Genomic DNA, 27,636 nt, shown 5'->3' with positions numbered 1-27,636 from the left:
CACACGGGAGGCAAACGGAGCTGGAACCCAGAGAACCTGTACACACAGGAAGAACCAGCTATTCAAGCTATGAACCTTAGGTGCAGCAAAGGCGTCCTAATTTTCAATTAAGTAAATACTGATTTTGATTATTGTTTTTTTTTTTTTTTTTTTTAATGAAACTACATAGTGTACCTTTAAGTACAGTACTTAGTTACATTCTATAACTGCCTACAATAGATACAGTGGCATATCATTTTCACAGTGTGGACAGGGGTGTTTGGAGGCCTGTGTATTTTAACATAAAAAATCATAAAGAATATATAAAAATACATAAAATAAATAACAAAGGATCGGTAATGGGCACAGTCACCCTTTGAGCATGAAACTGTGAGCTTGTATAAGATGAATGGGTAAATGACTGACAGCTTTAGCACCAACGTGGACTACAGGCACATGGACGTTTGGTAAGTTCCTCACACAGGCCTACAATTCCCATGTGCCCTTGCGGCAGGTTAAACGCGACCAGCCGTTGCTAACAACTTCAAACAGCCCTTTCGGAGCCTGTAAGCGGTGTGTGTTGGCCGGCTGTGCTGCTTCTTCCCCTGGCCTGAGAACTGGAAACATGCTCTCCTTCGCTCTGAGACAATTCGCACGGGTAAGAGGATGATGAACTACTGTTTTTGTGCCATTTTCTAATTCACTGCGTGTTTGAGTCCGGCATGTTAGCCAGGTAGTTCTATGGTGTTTGCTAACGTTAGCTTAACGCCAGTGTGTGTTGGTACTGCTGTCGTGGGGGTTTAAGTTGCCCTCCTCCGCTTTAGCAAGGTGTGCAGTTTGAATACCAAATGGAGGACACTTTCTCTTAGCAGTTAACCGCTAGCTGTCTTCTCTGTCTTGTTCTTATTAACCACTACTGAGTTAGCCGATTAGCAAGCACGCTAACCCAGGTGTTAGTGCATGTTTGTTGCATAGCTGGCTCTGTGTCCACGTAATGATGCAACAGCTACTGCTCAGTTTCATCATGTGTGGAGGAGACTGCAAGAAACAACACGACTCCGTGTGTCACTATATCAGAAAAACAAATCGGATTAAAACATGTTACATTATTCACTTACAGTAGCTTGATGGAAGAGATTTGCGCAACTTTATGCAGTTATTTTGCAGTTACCCAGCACAGCACAGTATGTTTTTAAAGGTAGGTATTCAGTGAAGTCTAAAGTAAAAAAAAAGCCTGAGTCGGGAGAGTGCTGCAGATAATGCAAGAGAAGGCTGTAGTCTGATAATGATATGTTAAACAGAAATAAGGGGTCCTGGCCCCAATAAAGTCCAAAGTGCAAATGAGTCTGAGGGAACAACAAGCACATATTAACCTCATACTACTCATACAATCATGCAACAGATAAGGCTGTGATTTTTGTCAAACTTGGGAAAGTAAAAGTCATTGGTTCAGCAGTGTCAGCAGACTCTTAACTGCTGACATATTTATTACTTTAGGAGAGCTATAATGATAAAGTAAAGCTTAATTGACCTGAAATAGATATTGTTCCTAATATATAGTGAATCTACTGTAAGCTCAAAGGTCCACCGACCATTGTAATGGTTGGTAAACATTATCAGCTATCACAGATATGTCAGTATCTTTAAATTCCCAGTGTATTTACCGTTTCAGTACAGTAAGATAAGTTTATTGTTCAGTTGTTAAGTACCTTGCCTCCATTACGTATCTTTGTCACAGAAGATGTGGATCGGCTGATATATCTATCAGAAATGTTTACCCCCTAAAATCTTTGTTGGTATCAGCTCCAATAATCAAGTGTTCGATCGTCATGAAACACTGATACTAAAACGTATATTTAGTTAGCTGTGATTGAGTCAAATGGTTTGGGGAATATACCTTAAACATATTTCAGTGTAACAGAAAACGGTTCAATAGCACCTCAAAATGAACGTGATAACCTTGTATTTATTGAAGTGTTGTTGTATTAGTTTTAGCTAACATGATAGACTGGCAACTGAGTGTAAATCCTAATATTTCCCCCACTTCATGTTCGGGGTGGGACAGGCAATATATTGTGTCACTTTCACTTGCAATGCAGTTATTGATACACTGAAGCCAAATTTAGATAATTTTATTAAAACATGTACGTTCTCTACAGACAGATTTCCCTTATAGAGTCAGAGTCACCACTCCATGGCTCCTTGTGTTGTTAACTTTTGTAACTTAATTAGCATAGATCATAGACAAGAATTTAATGAGCCATAGTTGTATCTGCTTGTTTTTAATGCCAAAACCGTTCTGCTTTCTGTTAGTTCAGCCTCTTGCCAGTTCGTTTTAGTTTGTAATAATGGCACACATGGATTTGGACAAGTTGCTGTCAGTGTTGGTGATAAAGAGGTACCAAGCTAAGACTTTATACACCGTTTTATGATTTTTTTATTGGTTCATGTCAAATTTTATGAAACTGGTACCATAATTTAGTAAAATTCAAAATTTCTGTGTTTTGCCTTTGGGGTATTTCATATTCTTTCATATCCATCTAGCTAGGATATTGTGGCGTATTGCTAAATTATTGTACAGTGTATTGATTATTACAGAACTGCTGTATTGTGATTTTATCATTATTGTGGGCGACTTGGAGTGAATAGTATCGTTTCTTGAGAGACTGATTCTCATCCCTACAGCATATACAGTACAGTTATGTTGGAGATATAAATATACAACAGTCAAAACAACATAATCTATGTTTAATGAATACCAGTACAGCAACACTATAAATAACCTTATGATTCAGAGTACACCTCTGTTGTGTAGTGTTGATAATTGAACTTAGCAAATTATACACTTCACAAAGGTCTGCTCAGCAATTTAGATACATTTTAAAGTCATTTTTTTATTAGATAAATTGTTTTGATTAGAAGAGAGATTTGGTTGAAGGTGATGTTGGGGGGGAAAAAGTTGAGGATTATAAATAGCCTAATTTTGAACTTTAGGAAGTGACCCATTTTGCAGATGGTGTGAATTTCATACAGTTTCTCTCAAACAACTAGGCTATGCCAAGTTTGTGCCAACATCTTGTGGCATGTATTCAGACCTAGTTTTATTAGCGACTGTCAGTGTGTTTCAAGTTTCCTATCACATTTACTGATTCACATGTTTGCATGCTTTTCCTATTCATGCTAAGTGGTTATGCGTGCACCTTCATTGAATTTCCAAAGAACTCACAAGACTTTTTGGTCAAAGCACGCAGTGTCCTCACAGGATCTCTGTGTGTATGTGTGTGAAAGATTCCAGTCCTTGTACAGCATTTATTCTTGCTTTTGACCTAAATTATAGGATTGGTCTGAAGATGATTAACGATGAGGGAAACTAATCTTTTGAGATTCCAGTTTGTCAATGTGAGAATCAAGAAAAATCTCTAGTACCATAAGCCAAAAAAAGCAAAGTTCCTGTCAGCTGTCACTTCTGATTACATTAAGTTTTCTTTTATTGATCATCTTAATTGATTTTTGTTCTTCTTTTAGTTGACCTTCTTTTGATTTTAACTTGTAGCATTTAAGGCTGTGCTTAATAAGAAGAGAATGTGATTCTTGTCAGCATTGTCAAAAATATACAAAAGTCATTCTAGAGTAAAAGTTAAGATATTTAGATGAAATAGTTCTTTAGAATAGTATAGGAGTAAAAGTCTTAAATGATCTGCTATTAAGTACGGTATACAATAAGTATTAAAAGCAATTTTCTGGCAATAAAGGTACAAGTAAAAGTAAATTGTAGATATATTTACATGTATGTAGGTTATCTTATCCAATATTAATATTAATACATATGATATTTTGTTTGTGTGATTATCTGAATCATTAGTGTAATCTGCTAAAATAAATGTATTTAGAAATGTGCAACCCTTGCTCCGATACAGTCTGCATTCTGCAAAGTAGGAGTATAAAGTAGGATATTTGCCTCAAAAATGTAGTGGTGTGGAAGTATAAAGTAGCAGGAAATGGAAATATTCAAGTTAACCACAAGTACATCAAATTTGTACAGTAATTGAGTAGATGCAAGTTAAATTCCATCCCTGGTTCTAGTGCATATGATCAGCATGGATTATTTTATTTATTTTTTAAATCTTTGAATTAAATATATAGGAAATCACTTTAAAGCGGTCGGGGCTGTTCATGTTTAATTTCAGTAATGATTTTTGATGATGTGAGATGCAGCCAGACATTAACACTGTTAAATAACCTTTGATTTAAAAAGGACATCAATTTTAATTGTCATTGAGTACACATGAGTAGAGCAAACTGGGTGGTAAGATTTTATTTTGGCAGTTCAGGTTCTGGTCTTAGACATATTTGGCACAGGAGCACTTACAGGGTGCTGCTATTTCCACAGACTGATGCGTCTCTGTACATCCATCAGAATTTTTTGTCAAATTAACTGGATGTGACGCAAGTCTAGACGCGCCACAACTAGACAAAGCAACGTCCGCATGCCAGGGATGTAGCCAGGTAACCATGAGAGTAAAAATGTTTTTTGTCTTAACAATCTTTAATTATCAGTTTAACTATCAGTGCTGGGCAGAGTGGTTGGTTTTTAATGGGTGTGTGGAAAATGAGTGTAATTAGTGCTCACACTGAGATTTCCCTCATAGGCAATTTAATCGCAGTATGTCTTTGGTTATTTTCTTGTCACAATGCAGAGAACCTTTACAGGGCTTTGGCCTTTGTTTTGTGAGAAGATGTGCTTCTTTGTTGTGTTTAGTGCATAACTTTTACTCAGCTCCACAGTCTTTTGTTTGAAGTTCTGAGGGAAATATTTACAGTAGTCCTACTTTTTTCAAATGTCTGAACAGAGGTTGACTCGGTTGAAAGGAGGCTGCAACATTTTTGTTTTAATCTATGTGATGCCAACATCAATCAACAAAGTGTTATTGGAGTATTCAATATAACCCTCCCATAAGTTTTCAGTTTTGTTTTTAACCTACTTTTTATGTTGTTTGAGAAACAGTTTTTGCTGTCACCCTGGACGCAGCCTGTCTGGCTTCATCACCTCCCACACAGAAATCACAAAAATTCAAATGTAATGCTTTTATACACATCAGTTTTTTGACAAAGACTAATGTAACACTGTTGCGTGTTACTCCTTCTATTGCCTCTATCCTTCTATCAGGAGCAGAGTAGAAGCACTGTAAGGAGAAGAATATTTCTATAGCAGATTGGACACGTGCCAATTTTTGTAACAAACAATTAAAGAATCTTAAACAAGTAATCATAAATCATTATGTCCCACAGCAAAAATAAAGCATAACTAAATGGTGGCAACCCTTATGTCCCTGTTGTTTTTTTTGGTTTGGAATGCGTAGAATATACACACATCTGATATAACTTGTTTTTGTGCAAGCCATAGCTTCAGCCATCATGTGTGGCTTCGGCATTAATCAAAACCAATATGCAGTAAGCTGGACAATTTTTTTTTAAAAATAATTGCGAGGATAGTCACGATCATCACAATCATGACAATTCAGCAAAATGAACGTAGCCCGTGTGAATGTTTTTTATCCAATCCGCCGTAAAATCTTTTATCATTGCATTCCTATTTTTGCAATCAAGGATGCCTTCTTTTAACAAATCATACATTCCAAACACATGCTGGTTTAGGCCTTCCATCCATTTCTATGTCTTACATCATTGTAAATTGAATATAACTAGGCATTTTTTTCACTAGTTTCTGACATGTTATAGACGAAATGAGTCGCTCATTGATCAAGAATGAAAATAATCATTAGTTGCAGCTCTAGTTTAGTCAAGTTCACAGTCCTTTTCCATACCAACATTTGATTTATCTCCTTTTACTGCTGATAGAACATCCACTGGGGCTTTTTTAATTTCGGATGGGCTTTTTACTTTTTTATAAGACTGTGACAGCCGAAGACAGACCGGAAACGGGGGGAGAGCGCAAATCACTTGTGGTTTAGGGCCCAGGATGGAATCAAAACAAAGCTACTGCAGTTAGGACTCAGCTTTAAATTCATGGTGCATATGGTTTATTAGGTGAACTACTGGGCCACCCTGGCTCAACATTGTTTTTTACAGTCAAATTTCTCTATTTTCAGTTCACAAGTATGCTGATTAACAACACCACTTATAATCTATCCATTTTAAGTCAATCAGTACTAGTAATATAATCATAGCACATTTTCGTCAATAATTTATAATAAATATTGTAATTTATATTATTAGAAAATGGTCTGATTAGAGCACAGACCTCCACCAGGTCTGGGTCATTTGTGTTGTACTTTAGTGCACTAATGTAGTTTGCAGGCTAATAATCCAGGGTTTGAATTTTATCAACATGAAATGCAAATTGCAAATTTCCCCTTTGTGGGATGAATAAAGAATTATCTTATTTTATGAATTGCCAGACTTACAGTTAATGTCATTTATGTTCATTATATTTATGCTGAATAAAATTGTAGTTAATGTGCTGTTAATCTTTTTCTACTACAAGCACTGAGCTTTTAATGAAAAATCAGGTTATTTGATAATCTCTGAGAGCAAAAAAGACAAATGAACAAAACAAGAAGACACTTGTCTTCTTGGATACAGATACAGATAATTTTAAGTTTCACATTCTGTCATCTAAAATTTATGCCATTACTTTTGATGTTTTAGTTTTCCGCTGTGCTATCGTTTCAGTATCGAGATATTTTAGGCAGGTATCGTACCGAAGTCATAATTTTGGTATCGTGACAACACTAGGCCCCATGAAGCTCAGCGTAGAGCATTTTCACCATCATCTTCACCACAAGTTGCAGAAAGATTAAAGCATAAACCTGTTGTTCCACTGCCTACACCTCCTGAAGATTGCCTCTGTTGCTGGCATCGCTTAAGACTCAGATTGCCACCCTGACAACCCTTTGACCCGAATAGAGTGGAGTCACCCTCCGTCCCTTCACGCCTCTTCACCCCGTCCGGATTTTTCAGTCTAGTGTTATCCAGACTGAATCACAGGGCAATTTGTAACGGGCAGCCCTGTTATTAGTCAGTGACAGGGGAAGAGGCAACTGCGTGTCAGACTGACGGATGCAGCTGCCCTGTTGACACTTCTTCTCTCTAACCTTACAGATCTTTTTTTCTTCTTTTCTCCTCTCTAGTCCCTTCTGTTTTCCTTCTGTTACCAGCCTGATTGTTGTTTGGTATAGCCACTGATGGACAGCAGTCATCTGTAAAATTGACTCGCCTCAGGAGCAGCTTCAGGAAATGGGCAAAAACAATACAGAGCTAGGATTAATGAAATAATTTTCCTTTCATCCCCTTTCTTCTTCTCTGCCATTAGTCTTTGGGCACAGATGTTTGACAGGAAAGTTAAACTGCCAACAATTACTGCATCATTGTCACACAGATTCAGCGCATCTGTGAGTCTGCCATTATTTCTTGCTCGGCGCCCAGGTTGATGTGGCCTATGCCGCCTCTTTTCTCACAGCAGAGTTTTCATCAAGTTCACCTTCAAAGGACAGCGTCATCTGTTGCCTAAAAATAGTCCCACTGTGTGACATATTTGGTGCTTGTATCTTGGCTCTCACTTTTCTTGGAACAACTCATCTTGTTTTTATTAATTAATCTCCTGTAATGATCAGGGCTGGCAAACAAGTCAGGAAAGCGGAGAGGCACACCACAGGGACTGACCTGTGTATGGTTTGTGTAAGCCCAGTGGACACCGTGGCAGTGTCATCGATGACAAGACAAACTAATAAAAATGCCACGACTGTGTTGAGTGTACTTAGCAGTGTGGAGGGACATGATTGGGACAGGAAGATGGTATGAAAAGGAAAGCAGGGATGAAGGTGGAGGTGAGTTGAAGGGAAGAGAGGCACCCTTGTCTGTTTTGCGGTCGTCAGAAGCAATGTAACCGCTGCGTTGCTGGCTTCAGCTGGGTTTTTCTGCCACTGCTTTCCCTAGCCTTGGTGTGTCCCAGCAGAAACGCAGACAGCGAAGGACAGTTCCCGTCAGCATTTAATGACCCGTGTGATTTCTCTGTGAGAAACGTGTCCTCCGAGGCAGCTCGACCTGTCTCCCCAGGCCCTCATCTCCTCCAGAACCCGGGGGGGGGGGGCCCTCTCCCCTTTTCCACCATCACCGCTGCCACCGGTGACAGAAGGCCAGAGTAGAGCCAGTTAGAAATCGGCCATTAATGTGCCAGACGCCTCCTCTGGTGTGTCACCACTGTCCCCTCTGCCACCCTGGGGAGCAGATGAAGAGGCGGAGACGAGAGGGTGGGCCGAACAGCGATAGAGTTGATAAACTATCTGCAAGCTGTTCCTAAGGATAAAGCTTCTTATTAACTGTTTTTCTCTTTCTTTTTTTTTTTTTTTTTTTTTTTACAAAGAAAGTTGCATTATAGGTCTATGGTTGGTCATTTTTCAGGCTGTCTGCTGGTCCTTAAATTTTATAAATTATAGGCCTCATTAAATAGTCTTGAATTTAAATTTGTGAGGTCCTAACGGGGCTCTGTGGAACTTCTGTAGTGTGCTGGAAGCCGGTCATCAATTTCTAAACTAAGGTTTGCTAGAGCTGTTGCTCTCTGTTAGTGGAGTGGAGAGAGGGACTGAGATGAGGCCCTCAAGCATGTGCATAAAGTCACATCCTTTGGACTTTTGCAGAAAATCCTACCAGAGTCTTTCGCAAAGAGACCCACAGTCCAGCAGCATTGAACAAATTAAAACAAATCATCCACATGCCTGTATAGACATCCAAGAGAAAAGGGGAAGGTCTTTTTTTTCACATCATGTTACAACCTACTCACACATTGTTTCATACAGTAGTGCAACAAACATTTTATCTAATTTATTTATTCATCTTTTAATTTACTTTGGCAAAATGAGTCATGCTCTTCTGCATGCACTTTTCTGATATCAACTAACTCAATTAAATAAAAGCAACATATTCTTACCTACATACTGACCTGTAATGCTTGACTAAGATGGAGTTGATTTGTCCAAAAAAGGTCTTAAAAAGCATTACATTTAAGTGTATTAAACCCTCTTGTGTTAACATGTATTCACAACACTAACATTCGAATGTGTTTAAAAAAAAATACAAATAAAAAATAAAGGAGTTGTCCTCTTTTCTAAATTTACTATGTAAAAAAGCCACTACAGGAGATTGAGTGCCCCCAAATATTTTGCACCACATGGAATAAGTGTAAATTGCGTTTTTAGGTTGTCTTTTCATATGGGTGTCCTCAACCAGTTCTGAGCATTATGTTAATTGTTTTTTAATGGTGCTATTAAAGAGAGGTTGTCCCTCACACCCCAGCACACCTGTACAGATGATAACTACAGGTTGGCAGTGGTGGGATTGATCTCAACACAGAGTCATCATCATATTGTTGATTAAATGATGGGAGAGAGCCAATTTGTTCCAAGTGCAATCAACATGTCAAGGAATGTTTTTTTGTTCTGTGTGCCCTCCCTGTTGATTAGGGTTTATAAAGAGAACTTGAGCACGGAATAGCACATGTACAGCTTTAATACATGACAATCATTTTAAAGAGAATGCTGTATGAAACGCCAAGTGTTTAAATATTCTATCACAAGCATAGTGCTGCACAGAAGAACAATGTTAAAGTAGGAAAAAAGACACCGGGAGAGTGAAAATTGTATGGACTCTGCACACTAATATGATCAGGCATTGCAGCAGCAGCAGCAGCAGTAGCAGCAGCAGGAGGACTCGCCAGCCCCAGTCCAGATTAGATAAGCAGGAAGTGCTGAATCTGTTCTCTATATGCCTCCTTCGGTACACTGAGGGTGTAAAAGTCAGTCCCTCAGTTTGTAGAAGTGCTGATAGAGGCATAATTGAACAACCATGCTGATTATTGATAACATGCAAACACGCCAGTTTCTAATTATACCAGGCTACTTATTTGAGAGTATGAGGAACAGAGGAGGACTTGAAATGTCTTTTATTTATATAGAAACAAATTATGGTGTTACATCAAATGTGTAAAATGATCAAATAGGCCTACATTCTGCAGAAAAATAAGTTTAATTTAATAATTTTGATGGCTTATTTCAGCCGTCACAAGACACATTTAGTGCCCCTCTCTTTTAACGTAACCCCTAAACCTGCAACTTCTTTCTGCCCATAGCCACTGTGCCAGCGAGCCCCAGTTCGTCTCAGCGTACGTGGCCAGCAATCCCACGCTGCCACCCGCATAGTAGATGAAGATCGTCCATGGACAGGCCAGGAGAGCCTGGCTCAGGACGACCCTGAGATGTGGGATCTGCTGACAAAGGAGAAGGACAGGCAGTGCCGTGGCTTGGAGCTCATTGCATCTGAGGTAAAAAAAAAAAAAAAGAAATGAAAGAAATGTACAGATATGAAGCTCCACTTTTTAACCTCATCTGTTTTTGACAGTTTAAAGGCCTATTTGATCAGGCCTAGTATTACCTGTGGACATCCAGTGATTTGTCATAATTGCAGAGGACGTCCAAGACCTTGATCCCATGCAAATCTGCCATGTCTATAATTCATAAAGTTAAAATTCCTCTGCGTAATACTGCCAAACACAGAGGTCATGTGATAATGTTAGTCCCCTGCAAATCGTCATGATGGTGATTTGGGGTTGTATTTCTTTTTAAACCTCTAAGGAATTTGATTGCGCCTCTTAATATGTTGAGCAGCTGTTAAAAGCTGTTCTGTGAGATTGACTATATTGACATTTAAAAGTGATGACAGAGAAGGTTAGGAGCAACAAAAGGTTGTCATATTCAAGTACAGCCACAGAGCATCTTTTATTTGAGCTAAATTAGCTGCAATTGTGCCTATATGCATGTGACACATGTGGAAAGTGGGCAAATCAACTCTATACTATACTAATAACGTGGCTGCTGAAATGGACGCCTTGATTCTGAAAGTTTATGTTACATGGAAGCTTGACAATCATGTGTGAATGTGCTACACAAACGTGGTGTTTACAGTGGAGGGAGATTGGAAGAATGGGATGAAATTAAAAGGTATATTATATAAAAAAAGTTTTCAACCCTGATTTTAAAACCCACGTAGGACGCCATTATAATTTTGTGTGCTGCGTATGATGTATTAATGATGAACTGGCTTCCTTTAAAATGTTATACGTTTAAAGTGAATGAGTTATTGGAAAATGATGAGCAGATAGCCTGGACACAACGATACATTTCCTTGAACCCCTTGATTAGGGAACATTTGGCCATTGCCTTAAAAATGTTGACATGGAATTGACATGCTGGCAGACACTTGAATAAGGAAAAGATTTTTCATTCAGTCAGCCTTTAATAGACTATAACGACCCATCTTATACCAATTTGTATTGATTGACTCATTTTTAAAGAAAGACAGTCAGTGTAAACAGTTACTCAATGCCTGTAAGAGCTGGCAGCGCCTCTCCTAAATGTTGGCAGTGATGGCAGCTGAGAATGCCTCATCACCTCTGATTAATGTTTTGGCTAAATGGATGGATGAATGAATAGACTCGCTCGCCTCATGTATATCTATTCTGGTTGTATCTTTTTTCCCCATGTTATTGCTGACAGACACTGCATTGACAGAAAAGCTCTTATTAGTGGTTTGCTAATAAGGGCTCATACTGTAGACAGATACATTACGTACAGCACATCAAGTACAACTAGTTATATGAGCATTTTAAAATCATACACTGCAAATATCTGGTTATTTTTTTACTCATTTCTTCTTAAATCATCTTGCTGTTGTATGTTTGAATATGTTATTGCTGTGAATGTGCTGGTTTTTTTTTATGTTTTCAGTGTCTTGCTAGTGACCTTCTGGCTCAGACGCACAAATAATAAAACAAATATCATGAACTTTGACAAGCATATTTTTTAAAAAGAACAAATTCATATCAAGTGATTCAAACTTGACATCTTTAACAGTGAAAACACTGACAGGATGTATTGTTGTCTGTAAGCCAGAGTAGCTCAGTTGTTAGGGAGAACTTTGGGTATCTCTTTGTCTGTTCTCTTTCCAGGGCTGTACGGTGTGAAATGGGAAATTTTACTATTCAAAAGAGCAGACAAGGTTTTATCTTGTATTGTTCCTTCTCTCTCCTCTGTTACCTCTTCACCACAGTAGTTGTTCAGTGGAGTATATCGGCCCCCTCTGTACACAAAGCCTGACCACTCTAGTGTGAGATAAAGCTGATATCTTCATTCTGCCTCCTCCCCACCTCACTCTGCAAGGCACACAACACTCCAGCGGCATTCCTTGAATGAAAAAACATACATGCTCCCACGCGTGTCGACACACATGCCCTCACACACATGCCCTCACACACACACACACACACACACACATTAAGATGGTGAGAAGCAAATGCATTTCCGTTTGTAATAAATGCACAGTCGTCTGCATGACAGACAGACGTGGAAGAAAGCTGTTACTGGAGTTGTTATCTTCCTTGATCTCCTCTTGGCTTTTAGGTGAAGCATTAGCATAACACACACATCACAGACATGAACTACCCCAATGAGACTAGAGTTAACTTTATGTGTGTGTCAGACCGTATTACTGGGCGGCGTGATAACGTACAGAAAGAAGTTTTGTTAGGTGCCCTTTAATAGAAGAGGTGTCTATTGTCAGTTACAGTCAGGGTTTTAGACATTTGCACAGTAAAGGTGACAGATAATAAAGTCAAGTTTAGATCATCCAAAGGATTGTATGGACAACAAAAAGAGACGAAAAAGGTGTCATTGTTCACGGCACGTTACAATGCACTCACAAATAGCCCAGAAAAAGTGAATATATGTAAATTGTGACAAAGTGTTCCATAAAGGAATGTAGGAATTATGGCTATTACTAATGATTATGTTCATTATTTATTAATCTACCAATTATTGCCCTGGTTAATTGTTAAGTCCTTAAATTGTTGGATAATGTGACAAATACTCTTAAAATTCCCTTTAGCCTGTAAGAGGACTCCTTGAAATTGCTGGTCTTTTCGACCAACAGTCTAAAACCCAAACATATACATGTTTACTATCACAAGCAGAAAAACCACACTTATGGGACGCTTGAACAAGGAATTTGTGATATCTATTTATTTAAAAAAAAAAAAAAACAGTCAACAAAATATGTTATCAAAATAGTTTTTCGATCAACTTATTAATAGCAGCTATAGTAAAAAAACATTTGAAAATCATCATTTGAAAATATTTAAGGTCTACTGAAATCAGGCTACTAAAATGTCTGATTTTTCTGATATCAGTTGCTGGTATTGGATTAAACAGAAATATTTATGTCTTTTTTTATCCTCAAGCACACAAAGCAAAAATATGAAGGAAAACTTTTAGCGGATAATTATACCCCTTTCACAGCAAACCCTACAGAGTAAGATTTGTTTTTCTTGGAAAACGCATTGCAGAGTGATTAAAAAAGGCCACACCAATGTATCTCTGCATGTGCAGAAAAGTTTATTACATTATCTTGTATCCCGAAGCAGCAAGGCGATAAGCATTGTGAAGTGCAGAGAGTTAGTCTATGGAAGTCCAGAGGTTCAATACTGTAATGATTGCCTTTAGCTGGAGGGGGATTTCTCACTATCACTTAACAGACTTTAATTTGCCGTCCTTGTCCCTTCTGTCCACTCACGCCATTGATCTGACTGTGTGTGTGTGTGTGTGTGTGTGTGTGTGTGTGTGTGTGTGTGTGTGTGTGTGTGTTTGCTCGTGTGTGTGTGTCTCCACCCCAGAATTTCTGCAGTCGAGCAGCTCTGGAAGCTCAGGGCTCCTGTCTCAACAACAAATACTCTGAAGGCTACCCAGGGAGAAGGTGAGTTCAGTCACACCCAGCTTATTAACACTGGTGATATTCACTGCGTTAGGATATTTGTTACAGACATACACACATAAACACACACTCATGTATACTGTGTTTTTGAGCTTGCCCTATAATGGTACATGCCAAGCACACAGCAAATAATCCACAGCCTCTGCCTTGCCAAACAAGATTCCTGAGGGGATACACTGGAAGAATTTAGTGCCCAGGCTCATGGTTGCATATTTTCTATTTTCAGTTTCCTATTTTCTGTTATTTTTCCTCCAATAATTCACATTTATCAGCAGCAACAGGGCTGACATATTTTGAAATGTTCCTTATTTGATGCTTTTAGATTTTTGGATGGCGAGCCTACCATAAATCTCCCTCCCACTGAATGTGTTTTTAATTTAATTTATTTTTTTATCCCCCCACATCCTACTCGTCTGCTGTTTTACACTTTAATGTAATGAAACAAGCAGATGATCTCATTGAATGATTGGTTTGTACAGGAGCCATCTGTAATTTCTCAGAAAAAGATTTGATGAGCATTTTCACCTGAGATATCCCGAGTTAACATTGCTCTAGATTTTTGTGACACGCAGCGGCCACTTGTGGCTGTAACAGACCTATGACGACTGTAACGTTTATTTATGGATTTAAAACCATGCATTAAATAGGACTGTACTAAGTTTTGGAATGAAGCATTGAATGTATGTCATCATATCACCTTTGAAAAATGATCCTCTAACAAAATCTTCAGTTTGAAGAAAGTGATTCATAGCATTAAATGGACTACCAAGTGAATGAAGATACTTAAAATTAAGTATTTTTTTGTAAAAACTTGAAAAATGAAATTTACCATTCGGTTAGTTTGCTGCTAGACCTCATTAAAGGTGCCGTTTAAGTGACTCTGTAGAAATATAGTTAATTATTATTATTGCTCTTATTTCCACGTTGTCAAATGTGATTTGGTTTGATTGTAGGACCAGAGCAAACAACCATATTTGACGGAAATATGGACTCAACAATCAACTATCATGCAAAAAAACTAAATACCAGCAAAACATTGAAATATCAATTGAGACTCTGAATGTTATAAATGAAGATTTTAATGCTATACATGAAGCTTTGAAGCTTCAAACCACTCAATAAAGCTCTAGTATCTTTGTGACTTGTTTTGGTTCACTCTCACTGGTACTGTTGTTTTAAGCCTCAGCTGACAGCTGTTTAAAAAAAAAAAAAGATTGATGTATGATAATGTAGTTCCACAATTGCTGTATTCTTAGTTAGCTCTATCAACTCTTTAGGTATAGATGCTACGGTTTTACCTTATTTGGCAATAACATCGGTTATTGCATTTTTAAATGCATTAATATAAAGGGTTTTCTCCTGCAAGTTATTTTCAGGAGTGATGCATCTATTAGTAAACTGCCTAATGGTGATCTTTTGTCCATCTCCACCCTCAGATACTATGGTGGAGCAGAAATGGTCGACCAGATTGAGCTGTTGTGTCAGAAACGAGCCCTGGAGGCCTTTGACCTGGACCCAGCTCTGTGGGGTGTTAACGTCCAGCCATACTCTGGCTCCCCTGCTAACTTTGCCGTCTACACTGCAGTGCTCAACCCCCATGACCGCATCATGGGCCTGGACCTGCCCGATGGAGGACAGTCAGTAGTCACTGCTGCTTTCTTTTTATTCTTAATCTTCAGCCTGTCACTTATTTTCTCTTTCTATCACATTTTTCTTACCATAGTCATTTTCAGGACCTGAATCAATGGCATGCAATTTTTTTCCCTGCACATGTGTTTACAATAAAAAGTTTATTTCTGTTCTAAATCTTTTTTTTCCCCCCAAGGTAATGTAACTGAGTGTGAGTGTTTGTGCTTGCCTGTTTCTTTTGCTCACCACAGCCTGACCCATGGCTACATGTCTGATGTGAAGAGGATCTCGGCAACCTCAATCTATTTTGAGTCCATGCCCTACAAGCTAAATGTAAGTAGAAACCCTGACTACTGATATCATTTATCAAGTTGTGGACTGTTTAACGATAGTGTTACATTTTCAGCGTTTTTTGGCAATGGTGAGACACAGTATTAACAGTACAGAGACAGCAATAAAAAAGTGTTATAGTGATATAAAGGCTGTGAGGCAGGTGCAGGCTAAATGATTTTTGAAATGATAGTAAACATATTTTGTGCAGATTCATATCTGTTTGATCCCATTCGATTGTCAGATGAAATGAGTTCCAATAAATCAGTCCTTTATAAAGTGAAGACAATCAGGAACATTTCTCACAGTCGGGTGTTCTCTATGACTGACTCGTGAACTGACCCCCACACGATCTGTGTGTCAACGTTTACAGTCTTCTCAAATGTCAGAAATGTAGCTGTTCAAAGCATTACTTGTTCTGCTGCAGTACTCGGTATAAGGTCTCCCATGTTCAGTTGTGCTATTGGTCATTTCTACTTAATCTGTCGGTCTCTACCTTTAATGTTACAGTTGTTGGTTGAAGTAAGATATTGCACCAGTCAGGGTTTTCCCTGCCATTATACGGCTTAGGCTCGGCGCCCAAGCGTTTTTGCCTCCCGCCTAAGCAGGGTTGTCCCCAGACGGTGGAACAGCGGCGCTGCACCGCTATACCGCTAGGTCAGCGGCGCTATACTCCGCGCGTGACGGTGACGAGCGTCCGTCCCCCGGTTGACGGCTAGGAGCTCCCGGCTGACGGCGATGCGCGTCCGTCCGTTCCCCAGCTGACGGAGTTGATGACCGTCCGTCCGTGTCTCTCCCCCCCCCCCCCCGGACTACGTTGACGAGCGTTCGACACTGTGAAAATGAAAAAATGATATTGAAGCGGTTATTTAAGGTTAAAAAGTAACATAATGCTGCTTTAAGAAGTTGCAATCAAATAATTTAGACTTTTTTCCTTTAAAAGATTGCTCACACATTTACTGATCATCCAAATAGTAATTACGCTGTGGTATTACAGTGATCTTTTTTGGGGGAAATCCTGTTTGATTTCATGCCCCCAGAGGGAAGACTCAAGGCTGTGTGGTTAGGGATTCAGTGTCCACCAGCATTGAGATCTGTCCTACCAGGGTCCCTCACATGTGACAAGTAATTTTCTTGAGTTAGCGCGTAGATATGATCAGTACGTCGAGTATTAGTGTATAGTATTTTATCCCTGGGGTCATAGTTGTGTGGTAGTGTTGGGTAGCGGCTGATGGATGGCCATGAGAGTGTGCATGTCCAGACGTGCTGATGTATGAGCAGGCAGGACCCCTCTGCGAGAGAGATAATGGGAAATCGACAGGCTGGCCAGCACCACTGGCTCTGTCTTCACAATGAGCAGCTTGATGGAGTGAGGGGGCATCCATAGATGTGCTCTGGAGATGGGAGATTATCAGGTTGTCTAAATAAAGCTCTCCCTCCTCCTCTTCTCTCTGCTTTTTCTTGTCTGCGTTTCCCTCATTTGCCGTCCGTTCTGTCTCTCACCACTCCACTTCGCTCTCCCTCTCCCACCTGCACTATCTCTCTTTTCAAATGCCTGGAGGAGGAATAGAGCGGGTAAAACCGGAGATTCAGGCGCAGGACACACTGGTCATTTGACTGGTCCAGTCTGACTCCATTTCATGTGACTCTGAGGTACATCCCCTGCACAATGGATTGTCCAACACATTTCTCAAATTGCTCAATGTAAAGAGCAGGAAAAAGCCTCTAAACCAAGCTCTGATCTGTTCAGCCTCATCACACCAGTTGAGTAGATCCCTAAAAGGTTGAATTAGGATAAGTAGGGGTGCATTACTGCAATTGCCCCATCTTCTTCCTTTATATGAGAGGTTGAAATGTCTCCCTTAGATAAATTCTTCCCCCCTTTTAAGGTAGCCAAAATACTTCAAATGCAGCTGCATCAAATGATCTTCAAATAGAAAAAATCTCTCTTCCGTGATATGTTTGCTCTTGATCTTCAAGATATCTGACAACTTATCTTCATCCTCTCATGTTGCTTTTTATTTTCCCCCTGACCCTTACTCTCCTCTCTAATATCGTCATATTCATCCTCCACGTCCTGCGTCTCTCTTTTATTCACTCCTCTAATCTGTCTCCCTCTCCATCTCTCTACAGCCTGCAACAGGACTCATAGACTACGACCAGATGGAGATGACGGCCAAGCTGTTCCGGCCCAAGCTCATCATTGCTGGCACCAGCGCTTATGCCCGCCTCATTGACTACGGCCGCATCAAGAAGGTGCACAGAGAACTCTCTCTTTATTCAAAACTCACCCAGCTTTCACCCCATCTCTCTCTCTGTGCGTGTACCTGTTTCCTCCACCTCTTATCGAGCATTAGGAAGGTCAGACCAGCCTTTGCTCTCTTATTTAAAACTCGGTCAACCTTTCCACTAAACTGTGACACACACACACACACACACACACACACCTGCTTCCCCACCACATCTTCCAACAACATCTTCACTAATTTCTGTCCCACACAAGAGACTAAATACTGTGCATTCACTTTCAAGCATCAACATTTCCAAACACAAACCGAATTTCAAACACCGCCGCTTTCCTCCTCTCTTGCCTACTCATCCGAACTAAACGTGGATGCTCGCACTGACTCAAACGTACACAGCAGCAACTTTTCACCGCACACTTCACTGCTCTCTTTGACAGTGCACAAGAGGCCCCTTTATCTGTTTTGTTATACCCACCCGCTGATTCACTTCATTCACTCCATGACTGCTTCCCTTTGTTGCAGAGTTCCACTTTAGCTTGTACCATCAGATGGAGTGTCCCGCCATTACAGAGCTGTGTTTTTATTAAGCACCATAACTACTTTGCCACTAGGCCTGAAGTGGGGGCTATATTTTCCCCCTGGCATGTCTCTGTGGAACTGTTCACTGTTTTATGGCAGAATCTGCCGGGCTGGGCTCCTTTCCAGTTTTTCAGCATTGTGTTACCTAGATTAGAGCTGGCTCCTTTTTTTATTTTTTAATCTGTAATTTATTTCACTATCAGCGTTCATCAGCGAGCGCACATCACCCTCTTGTGTTCTTTACCCCCTCAAGTAACCCTGCCATCTATTCTGCCTTTTAATCTAATAAACATGTGCTGATCCAGTTTAGATATGAGAGGAAGGGAGATTGTCATGATAATGCATATTAATTGGAGCACTAAAAAGATTGCTTACTGCTCTGATCGTTCGCCAGCAACTCATTTGCATGTTAGCGAGCTATTTATTGTTTTTGCTTTTTTGGCAAGAGACGGCAAAGATTTATTGAATTACGCTGTGGAATTTCAGTCCTCTGAAGACTGCCGAGGAGTATTATAACAGCAGCTCTGATTTGAAATATCTGCCCTTTACGATAGGCGCTGCTAACAGATGTAGAGTTGGTCATCAAATCTTAACCGTGGGGTAAAAGATGTAAGAAAAAAAGTAAATGTTTTTGCACCGAGAGAGTCTAGCTCACATTTTTCATCTCATATTTCAACTTATATATAGCACAGTCAAATAAAACACAGGTCACTGATGTTTAAACATGCAGTTCAGTTTTATGGGAACTATTACAATTTCTTGTGGAACTCTTTAAATAAAGAATAATGTATGCAAATGCAGTGCACGTCATAAATATTTGGACAATGCAGATTTTTGCTCTGTCTCCAGGACACTGCAACTGAAATTAAACAGCGACTGTGGTTGAAGGGCTGATTTTCAGCTTTATAGAAGTGTGTCCACATCTACACTAATCAGCCAGAACATTAAAAGGGTTACATGTGAGGTAAATATATTGAATGCATGATTAATTATCAGCCTGATATCTGGTAGATATATATTTTATTATACTTATCAGTATCTGAAATTCTAGTCAACCAAATTGTGTTCATTGACTTAATGATTGCAGCATCTATAAACTTGGGTACAGTAGGTGTAGGTATGCTCCTTTAAAGTCAGTTTGTGATCTGCCAATAAACATGGGGAGGAGAAGAAGAAGAAGAAGAAGAAGAAGAGGTTGCAGCCCGGCAATATGCAACACATCTTCCACAAGGGTTTAGAGGAGGAAAAAGGCTGAGTTTTAAATGTTTTAGAGCTATAGGATATTAAATCATCCATCTTTGCTCTCGACATCTTAGCCTTTCTTAACCTCAGCTTTTCTTTTTTTAATAAAAAGTCGGAATTTGTTGGCTATATTGTCTTGACGGCTGAAAAAAAAAATCCCTATCATGCGGGACCATCGTCTTGGGTGCTGTTATTCATGTGGATGCCACTTGACATGCACCACCCACCCAAGTATCCTTGCAGATGAAGTATAACCCCTGTTGACAGTGGCCCTACCACACCACAAAATTGCTCATGAATTACGAGATGAGCTTAATAGAGAGCTCAAGGCATCAACCTGGCCTCCCAAAACCCCCAGATCCAATTCAGTTGAGCATCTGTAGGATCTACTGGAACAGGTCTGATCAATATACTTTGATTCACCCATTAGTTCTTTTAATGTTGCTTTAATGCTGAACTGTGTATATTGGGTTAACAGTAGCGCCTGACCAATAAATAGACCTGACAATATTATTGTATACATATTTATTGATTATTATTGAACATGATGCACAAAAAAGATTCTTGGTGAAATGTGCAAGTATATAATTATTCAATTCTCAGTCAAGTTTGTGTCAGTGCACCGATGGAATGTGCAATAAAGTTTTGTTTTTTTAAATATTAAATTTTCCAGCTGCCATTACATACAAATCCTGGTTTGTATGTAATGTTTGATAACTTCATTTGAGTGGTCATTAATGTCATGACTTCGTTAAAAATGTCCTGTCCTGTGGTATAAATTACAATTCTAATTGTGTGTTTCTCTTTCCCTCTTATCCACCTGTTTCAACCTCAGCTCTGTACTGACATTAAGGCCTACATGCTAGCTGACATGGCCCATATCAGTGGCCTGGTGGCAGCCAAAGCCATTCCCTCTCCCTTTGATCATGCTGACCTGGTCACCTCTACCACGCACAAATCCCTCAGAGGAGCCAGGTGAGAACAAGAGAAATTTCAGTGAAATCTCATTAGAACTGCTGTAGTGTTGTGACTGAAGCTAGGGAGCAAGCTAACAGGCTCGTTGGAGGTGCATTATTGTTTCTCGCTGTCACTGACCTTTAGAGCATCAAGGAAATTATCAGTTATTTCTTATTAATGGTAGTTATGGTATTTTGTGATTTTGTGTTTTCCTCTTAATCAAAAGGCCTACGGGAAGGGACAAATCAAGTTACTAAAGAATAAATCTTGTTGGGTTTTCAAGAAGGATATAATGAAAAATGAATTCTTCCTCAGTTAATTAGTCTCTGTTGTGTCCAGGGCTGGCCTCATCTTCTTCCGCAAGGGTGTTCGCTCAGTGGACAAGAAGGGGAAGGAGATCATGTACGATCTCGAGGACAAGGTCAACTTCTCCGTCTTCCCCTCGCTGCAGGGTGGACCTCATAACCACGCCATCGCTGGTGTGGCTGTGGCACTCAGACAGGTCAGCGCAGCTCACAAACTTCAATGAAAAAGTGTCTCACTTTGTTTGTATTGATGTAACACTTTATTACCCTGGTCTGCTATTCATCCTAATAAGAGGTTGATGATGGGTGAATCAAATTGTACAATGAAACTAAATCTTACCGCAGAGAGACTTTGGTGCAACAAGACACAGGCAGTTGCTTCCTGGGCTGCTGTGGGCATCTGCTCCTTAACTCTCAGGGGTTTGAATATTAATGCTGTGGTAGACGGATATTGATATTTGATCTTTATTCAGATGTTTTTGTTTTTGTTTTTTTAAAACAATAGGTACTCTATCGAACTTATCGAACGGACATTTCAAGTTTTTATCTTAGAAAGTTGACTACATGATTATTTTTGATCAGCACAATATGAAATTTAATGTAATTTATTTATATTGTAGAAAATTGCTTTCTTGACGGGTGCGCAGGTGGTCGAGTGGTAAGAGCGTATGCCATATACGCAGCCGACCCCAGTTCGATTCCGGCCGGAGGTCCTTTGCTGCATGTCACATCCCCCTCTCTCTCCCATATTTCCTATCTGTCTACTGCTTAATAAAGGTGTCTATGCCGAAAAAATCTTAAAAAAAAAAAAAAAATTGCTTTCTTGAATCATTTCTTGACCCCTTTTTACTGTTGATTTGTCCGGCTGTCCAGGCACAGTCTCCCATGTTCAAGGACTACATCTCCCAGGTAATAAAGAACTCCAAGACCATGGCTGCAGCTCTCCTCAGCAAAGGCTACACTCTGGTATCAGGTAATTTAACTTGTATTTAAGCATCTATTTTTTCATTTTTTATTTTCAGTAAAAAACATTTGCTTAGCAAACAGCAGTAAGAAACACTGAAAAATCCACAACACAGTCAGTCAAGAGAAACATCCTGTCACAAAATGCAAATGAGGCGACGAACAAAAAGCATTTAAATTCATGATGTGCAAATAGGCTAATGTCCGTGTAGCTGTGCTGCCAGTCAACAAAATAAAACCAGATGAAAGTGGTCACTTCCTGCTTGATTCTTGTACTGCATTTAATTCACTGGCCTCAGCGCTTTTTTGACATATAGCCTGTGAAGAAACACACACTTGTCCTGAGCTTTCATTACATATTGTGCATTTAAATCCATTTGTAGATCTTAGTGTTAAAAACAAAAGTGAAACGTGCATTCTATTACTTCTCCAGTCAGTAAAAGACTTGCAAAGGGAAGTGCATAATATTCAAGCTAGTTTATAACATTAGTGACTAAAGGATTTTTGACATTTTCAATTATGCAAGTTTTTAGAGTTGTACTATACACTTACTTTGCCAGTTTATTAGATACACCAAGCCAAAACTAATGTAGTGCTACAAGTCTGTAATAAATCCTCTCATCACAAAGGTTATAATTTTCAGTTCTTTTTTTTTTTTTTTTACAGAAGTGTTGATTCAGCTGAGATCATTTTAGAGGGTGTAGTTTGTGGTGCTGCTGAACTGTATTGAGCTGATTCTCTGTATTGATTTTGAAAAGGATGGACAAAATAATAGAAATATCTGCTGTATAATGCAATAAAGTTCAACAACACCATCCCTAGAACGGCTTAATCAGGCTGCATTAGTTTTATCTAGGGTAGATCCTCCACAGAGCACACATGGATACACAATATGTATATGCATCATTTGTTAAATTTATATTGGTATATGTTATCAGTATCAGTGAAATTAGTAGGGATGCACCGATCCACATTTTTTCACTTCCAATCCAATCCCAGTACCTGAATTTGGATATCTGCCGATACCAATACTATTCCAATACCAGAGCTGTGTTTGCTTTAATATTCTCATTACCATTATTGTTGATTTTATATGAAGCTGAAATAAACTCCTCTCTACAGTCAAGTATGACATTGGGCAGACATCTGAAGTCAAAATATCTGTAGTAAAGGTCAGGGCTGGAACTCCTTTTAACTTCTCAGCTAACTTGCTTGACACTCAGTTGTATAGTTCAGGTAGTGCAGTCTTTGATAAGTATCTCCTGGATGGTAAACTATACTGTGGCTGCAAGTGTACAATCAGGCTGCAAAATCCCACGTTTTCCACCACTGATAACGGTTGGTCATCGAGTACGATGAAGTTGAGCAACTTCGTGGTAATCCCTTTAGCTTTCACGTTGTCTGCTGGGAGTTTACCTTGCTTTTGGAATGACTCCAGAAGTGATTCCTGATGGCTCCTTCCGTCTTTCTGCTCCCTGGCTAAAAGTTCCTTGTGCTCTTTCACGTGGTGCTCTTTTAAAATGTTTAATTACGTTAGTGGTGTTGTACGTCACGAGGGGGCCTCTGCCTCTCTGAATAACGGCTTTGCAAACATTGCATTTTGCTGTCTTGCTTTGCAGTGTTTCCAGTTTAAAATATTTCCACACAGCAGACATGTTGGCCAGCCACAGTGCTGCTCAGTGTTAGCCTGCTAGCTGGCTGCAAACTGTGGAACGGATTTCCTGGAGCCACGCCTCCGTTCAGGAAATCCATTCCACAGATTGCAGCCAGATAGCAGACCAGCCAGCAAGAGTCACTTGTGGAGTCATTTCAGCAGACAACGTTAAAGCACAGACATGGCTCATGGATTGGAAATTTCCAATCCGTGAATTACGTTAGTATCAGAACTGATACCGATACTGGATTGGATCGGCCCCATCCCTAGGAATTGGAGGCAATAAATCAATAGTTATAAAAAAATGTCAATTTGTTGGTTACTGTTTTATTGTCCGCTATGACAAGCAGGTAGTTATTGTTTCTCAACTGAGAGGACAATCGATATTGTGTATACCAAATGCTGTAACATTACCTTATCCATGTTAAACTAAAGTTGAGATGGTCTGATCAAAGGATTAAAGAGTAAAGTCCATGTGTATGAAGCCTCAGACTTTCCTCCTTTTCAAAAGTTCTTACTTGGAATGCTGAATTTAACAGGCGGGACCGAAAACCACCTGGTCCTGGTGGACCTGAGGCCTAAGGGCATCGATGGTGCTCGGGCCGAGAGGGTGCTGGAGCTTGTGTCAATTACTGCCAATAAGAACACCTGCCCCGGGGACAAGAGCGCCCTGACTCCTGGTGGCCTCAGGCTAGGTAAGGAACAACCTCGCATTACACTGTATTTAACGAGAGTCAGACAAGGTCCTGTCATACTTATTATGGGTATGATCAGAAACCAATTTAAAAAAAGAACAAGGTGCTGATTTGTAAATTAAGAATAAGCCTTCAAACACCCGTACATGATTATTGTCAAGATAATCAGTCTTTCTATGTTGGTGAGGTTTTTGCCAAATGTACACTTTTACTTACTTTTTAAAAATGCACGTCTGCATATGGAAATTAGTCCACCACCAATTAAGCCAGAAGCAGATCATGATTAATTAAGCATGTTTGGCTTTTTAATCATCTTCCAGGAAGTTCAGGGGCTCCACATATACACTGCCACATTTTAGTATTGTCTTAAGGCAAGGTACTTCACCTTCAGTTCGATGTGCTGAACATATTACCTTCTCAGTTCCAAATAATTTTGAGATTTGGCCTGAGTCTTTGTGACCCATCAACATTAGTGTAGGTGTGAAACATCTGGAGTCTCTGTGGATTCATCACTGAAATTTCAAGCTGCTCCAGGATTCTGTTTCTTTTTTCCAAAGACCATATGGTTTCTAAATAGAGGGAAAATGCAAAAAAAAATATTGGAGACAGTTGAACCTGTGGAAGGTTAACTAATTGTTAGTCATTACTTTGTATTTCAAGCTACAGATTTTGTGCTGTGTTCTGTTCTAGGTGCTCCGGCCCTGACCTCCAGACAGTTCAAAGAAGCTGATTTTGTGCAGGTTGTCGAGTTCATGGATGAGGGCTTCAAGATCGCCTTGGATGTCAAGAAAAAGACAGGTAGGTCTACTATGAGGTTGGAGATGGAGTACACTGTAGCCTGGTATCTCAAAATCAGTCCTTCCAAGGGTATCTGCCGAATTGCATTGGTTTTACTGAGTACTGATTTATGTTAAATCAGTCGTGCCACTGTGTTCAGTACCTGAAAGTACATCTTAAGAGTAACGTTATAGAGAGAAAGAGAGCATGATGTCACCCCTGCAACATGTCAGAGTGAGTCAGTCGTTTGTAATGCAAAATACAAGCCATTATCTAATCCAAAACTAATATTCTATCAGGTTCTTCATTTTAGTCCAGGGATCCAGGTCGAGTTAAGAGAAAAAACAGCTTCCCCCGTTGAAGCAGTGCTGGTCATTTTATTCCGTTTTTTTTTTTTTTTTTACAACTGACTATTTTTATTTTTGTTATGACGGAGACGGTAAAGTACCAAAGAAATAGGTAGCATTGAATACTTTTTCTGGTTTTGGCTCAGTTGTAAACAGTTTCTAACCCTGCAGGTGTCATCTTTTTTTACATTTATTTTAAAAACAGAGTTTGAAACTCTGTCTTTATTAGACATGCTACAAAATGCTGTATGTTATATATGAAATTATTTGATGCTAAGGCAGTAGGGGCAAAAGCCCAGTGGTGTTAAAACAACGCTGAGCAATTTCCCCTTTCATCCCTGTTGTGTTCTCCAGGAAAGCTCCAGGACTTCAAGAACTTCCTTCTCCAGGATCCAGAGACTGTGGCTCGCATCGCCGATCTGCGCTACCGTGTCGAAGCTTTCGCCAGGCCATTCCCCATGCCGGGCTTCCACGACCATTAGACAAGCCTATATAGAGTCAGGGGGCCATAACAGCCAGGCGGCAGAAGAGTGCAAGGAGAGGGGAGAAATGTTGTGGTGGTAAAATGTGGTTGGTGTCTGTGAACCGGGTGATTCTTGAGTTCCCTTTTTTCCAATCAGATCTGGGAAACCACATTTTTATACTTCTTTGCAGTCATCCATCAGTCTATTCTTGTAAAATACAGCCTCCACGTTGAGGTAAAGAAACAATAAACTTAGGCAGATTTTATAGAGCCGAACAACCTATTTTCTAACGTGTGTGGAAAGATCTCTCTCAGTTGACTTGACACCTTTTCTTAAATGTGGGTGTGTGAAAGGAAAATAATATTTCAACCAACGACCAGCAGCTCTTAGTGTCACACACCTGTGACTTGATCAGTTTATAATTGGTTATAATAATAAGACAAGTTAATTTGTCTTAATGCTGTAAAGAGTCTTAACTAATGTCACTGATATGTCTTGTTCTAATCACATGGGTGTGTGATTTTGTACCATCATTTTCTGTTTATGAAACTAGGTACGAGAGAAAAGCTTCATGAGTTTGAGGGCGTGTTCTGCCATAAAAAATTTATTTTGGCCTTCTGAGTGCTTGTTGGGGAATTCTTGTTTAAATTTAGAAATTAGCCCTTTAACTTGTCTCTCTGGTGAAAGATTATACAGGAGGTGGACTCAATAATTTTAACAGAATGAATAGATTATTGTCAATTATAGCAACACTACAAACTGTGGTCACAAGTAATGTATAAATACTGCGTCTCACACACAGTGTAAACAAACTTCAAATATCATATTATTTAACAAGAACTTGTATTAGATTGCTTTAACAAAAAAGTCCACCTTGTGAAAATCAGTTTGAAAGTTTAAAAAGTTCGAGGTTAATTTTTCTTTTTACATTGTGATTGCTTTGTCTTTTTTTTTCTTCCAGCATTTCATCAATGTCAGATTTTAATTGCTTTATATTTTGTTATGACAGTTAACCAAATGAAATAACAGATACGCCAACATGCATTTTTCCATACTTACTCCTTTAAGTGCGTTTACAAAGAGTATATACTTTTCTATGTTATTTAAATAGTTACCTATCTAACTGACATCACTTCACATACATCTTAAGGTTTTGGATACCAGCTGATTAGTTGTACAAGTAGAAAAATGATTTGTAGTACAGTCTGCATGATTTAAATATCATTTGTTTCACCGCTGTGTTCATTGAAGGAAACTGTGAAGCAGCTTGATTTGAACATTATGTCTGTTAACTGGTTCACAGATCAGAACTGTTGTCATTATCACTGCATCAGTGAGGAAGCATTCTGTTTGTGAAAGGGTCTTGCTGCACAATTAAGAGATGGTATGGTTAATGTCTTACTTTGCACAAAACACATATTCTAAAAACCAAAACATGATTTATCTACGTCACAACTCGCTCACAGCCATTAGCTTAGACATTCTGCCAAAAACAACAAGTATTTTACTACAGTGTCAACTGTTCACTGTACGTCAACATAAGCTTGAACTAACTGTCTTTTCCAAAACTTTTTTTTATTAATTCACACTTGATTGTTTTTAGCTGGGTCCTAATAAAGTATTGCAAATTGTT

General features: G+C 39.3%; 1 protein-coding gene across 1 annotated transcript; it reads left to right on the top strand.

The window, feature by feature from the left end:
- Positions 1 to 480: 480 nt before the first annotated feature.
- shmt2 (serine hydroxymethyltransferase 2 (mitochondrial)) lies at positions 481 to 27,636 on the top strand. Its single transcript, XM_030420370.1, has 12 exons — positions 481 to 637; positions 10,124 to 10,315; positions 13,718 to 13,797; positions 15,252 to 15,452; positions 15,696 to 15,777; positions 17,908 to 18,030; positions 20,677 to 20,816; positions 21,138 to 21,300; positions 21,977 to 22,076; positions 24,260 to 24,415; positions 25,106 to 25,213; positions 25,894 to 27,636. The coding sequence occupies exons 1-12, from the start codon at positions 605 to 607 to the stop codon at positions 26,019 to 26,021; spliced, it is 1,506 nt and encodes a 501-aa protein (XP_030276230.1). The 5' UTR covers positions 481 to 604; the 3' UTR covers positions 26,022 to 27,636.

Source organism: Sparus aurata, chromosome 6 (assembly GCF_900880675.1).
Source record: "Sparus aurata chromosome 6, fSpaAur1.1, whole genome shotgun sequence".
Taxonomy (NCBI): domain Eukaryota; kingdom Metazoa; phylum Chordata; class Actinopteri; order Spariformes; family Sparidae; genus Sparus; species Sparus aurata.
This window is presented reverse-complemented; position numbering and strand designations above follow the sequence as displayed.

Excerpts from the sequence above, each read along its gene's own strand:
- shmt2 (XM_030420370.1), top strand. The coding sequence starts at position 605 with ATGCTCTCCTTCGCTCTGAGACAATTCGCACGG. Across the intron at positions 15,778-17,907 it reads CCATGCCCTACAAGCTAAAT|CCTGCAACAGGACTCATAGA; the intron begins GTAAGTAGAAAC and ends ATCTCTCTACAG. Across the intron at positions 22,077-24,259 it reads AGGCTACACTCTGGTATCAG|GCGGGACCGAAAACCACCTG; the intron begins GTAATTTAACTT and ends TGAATTTAACAG.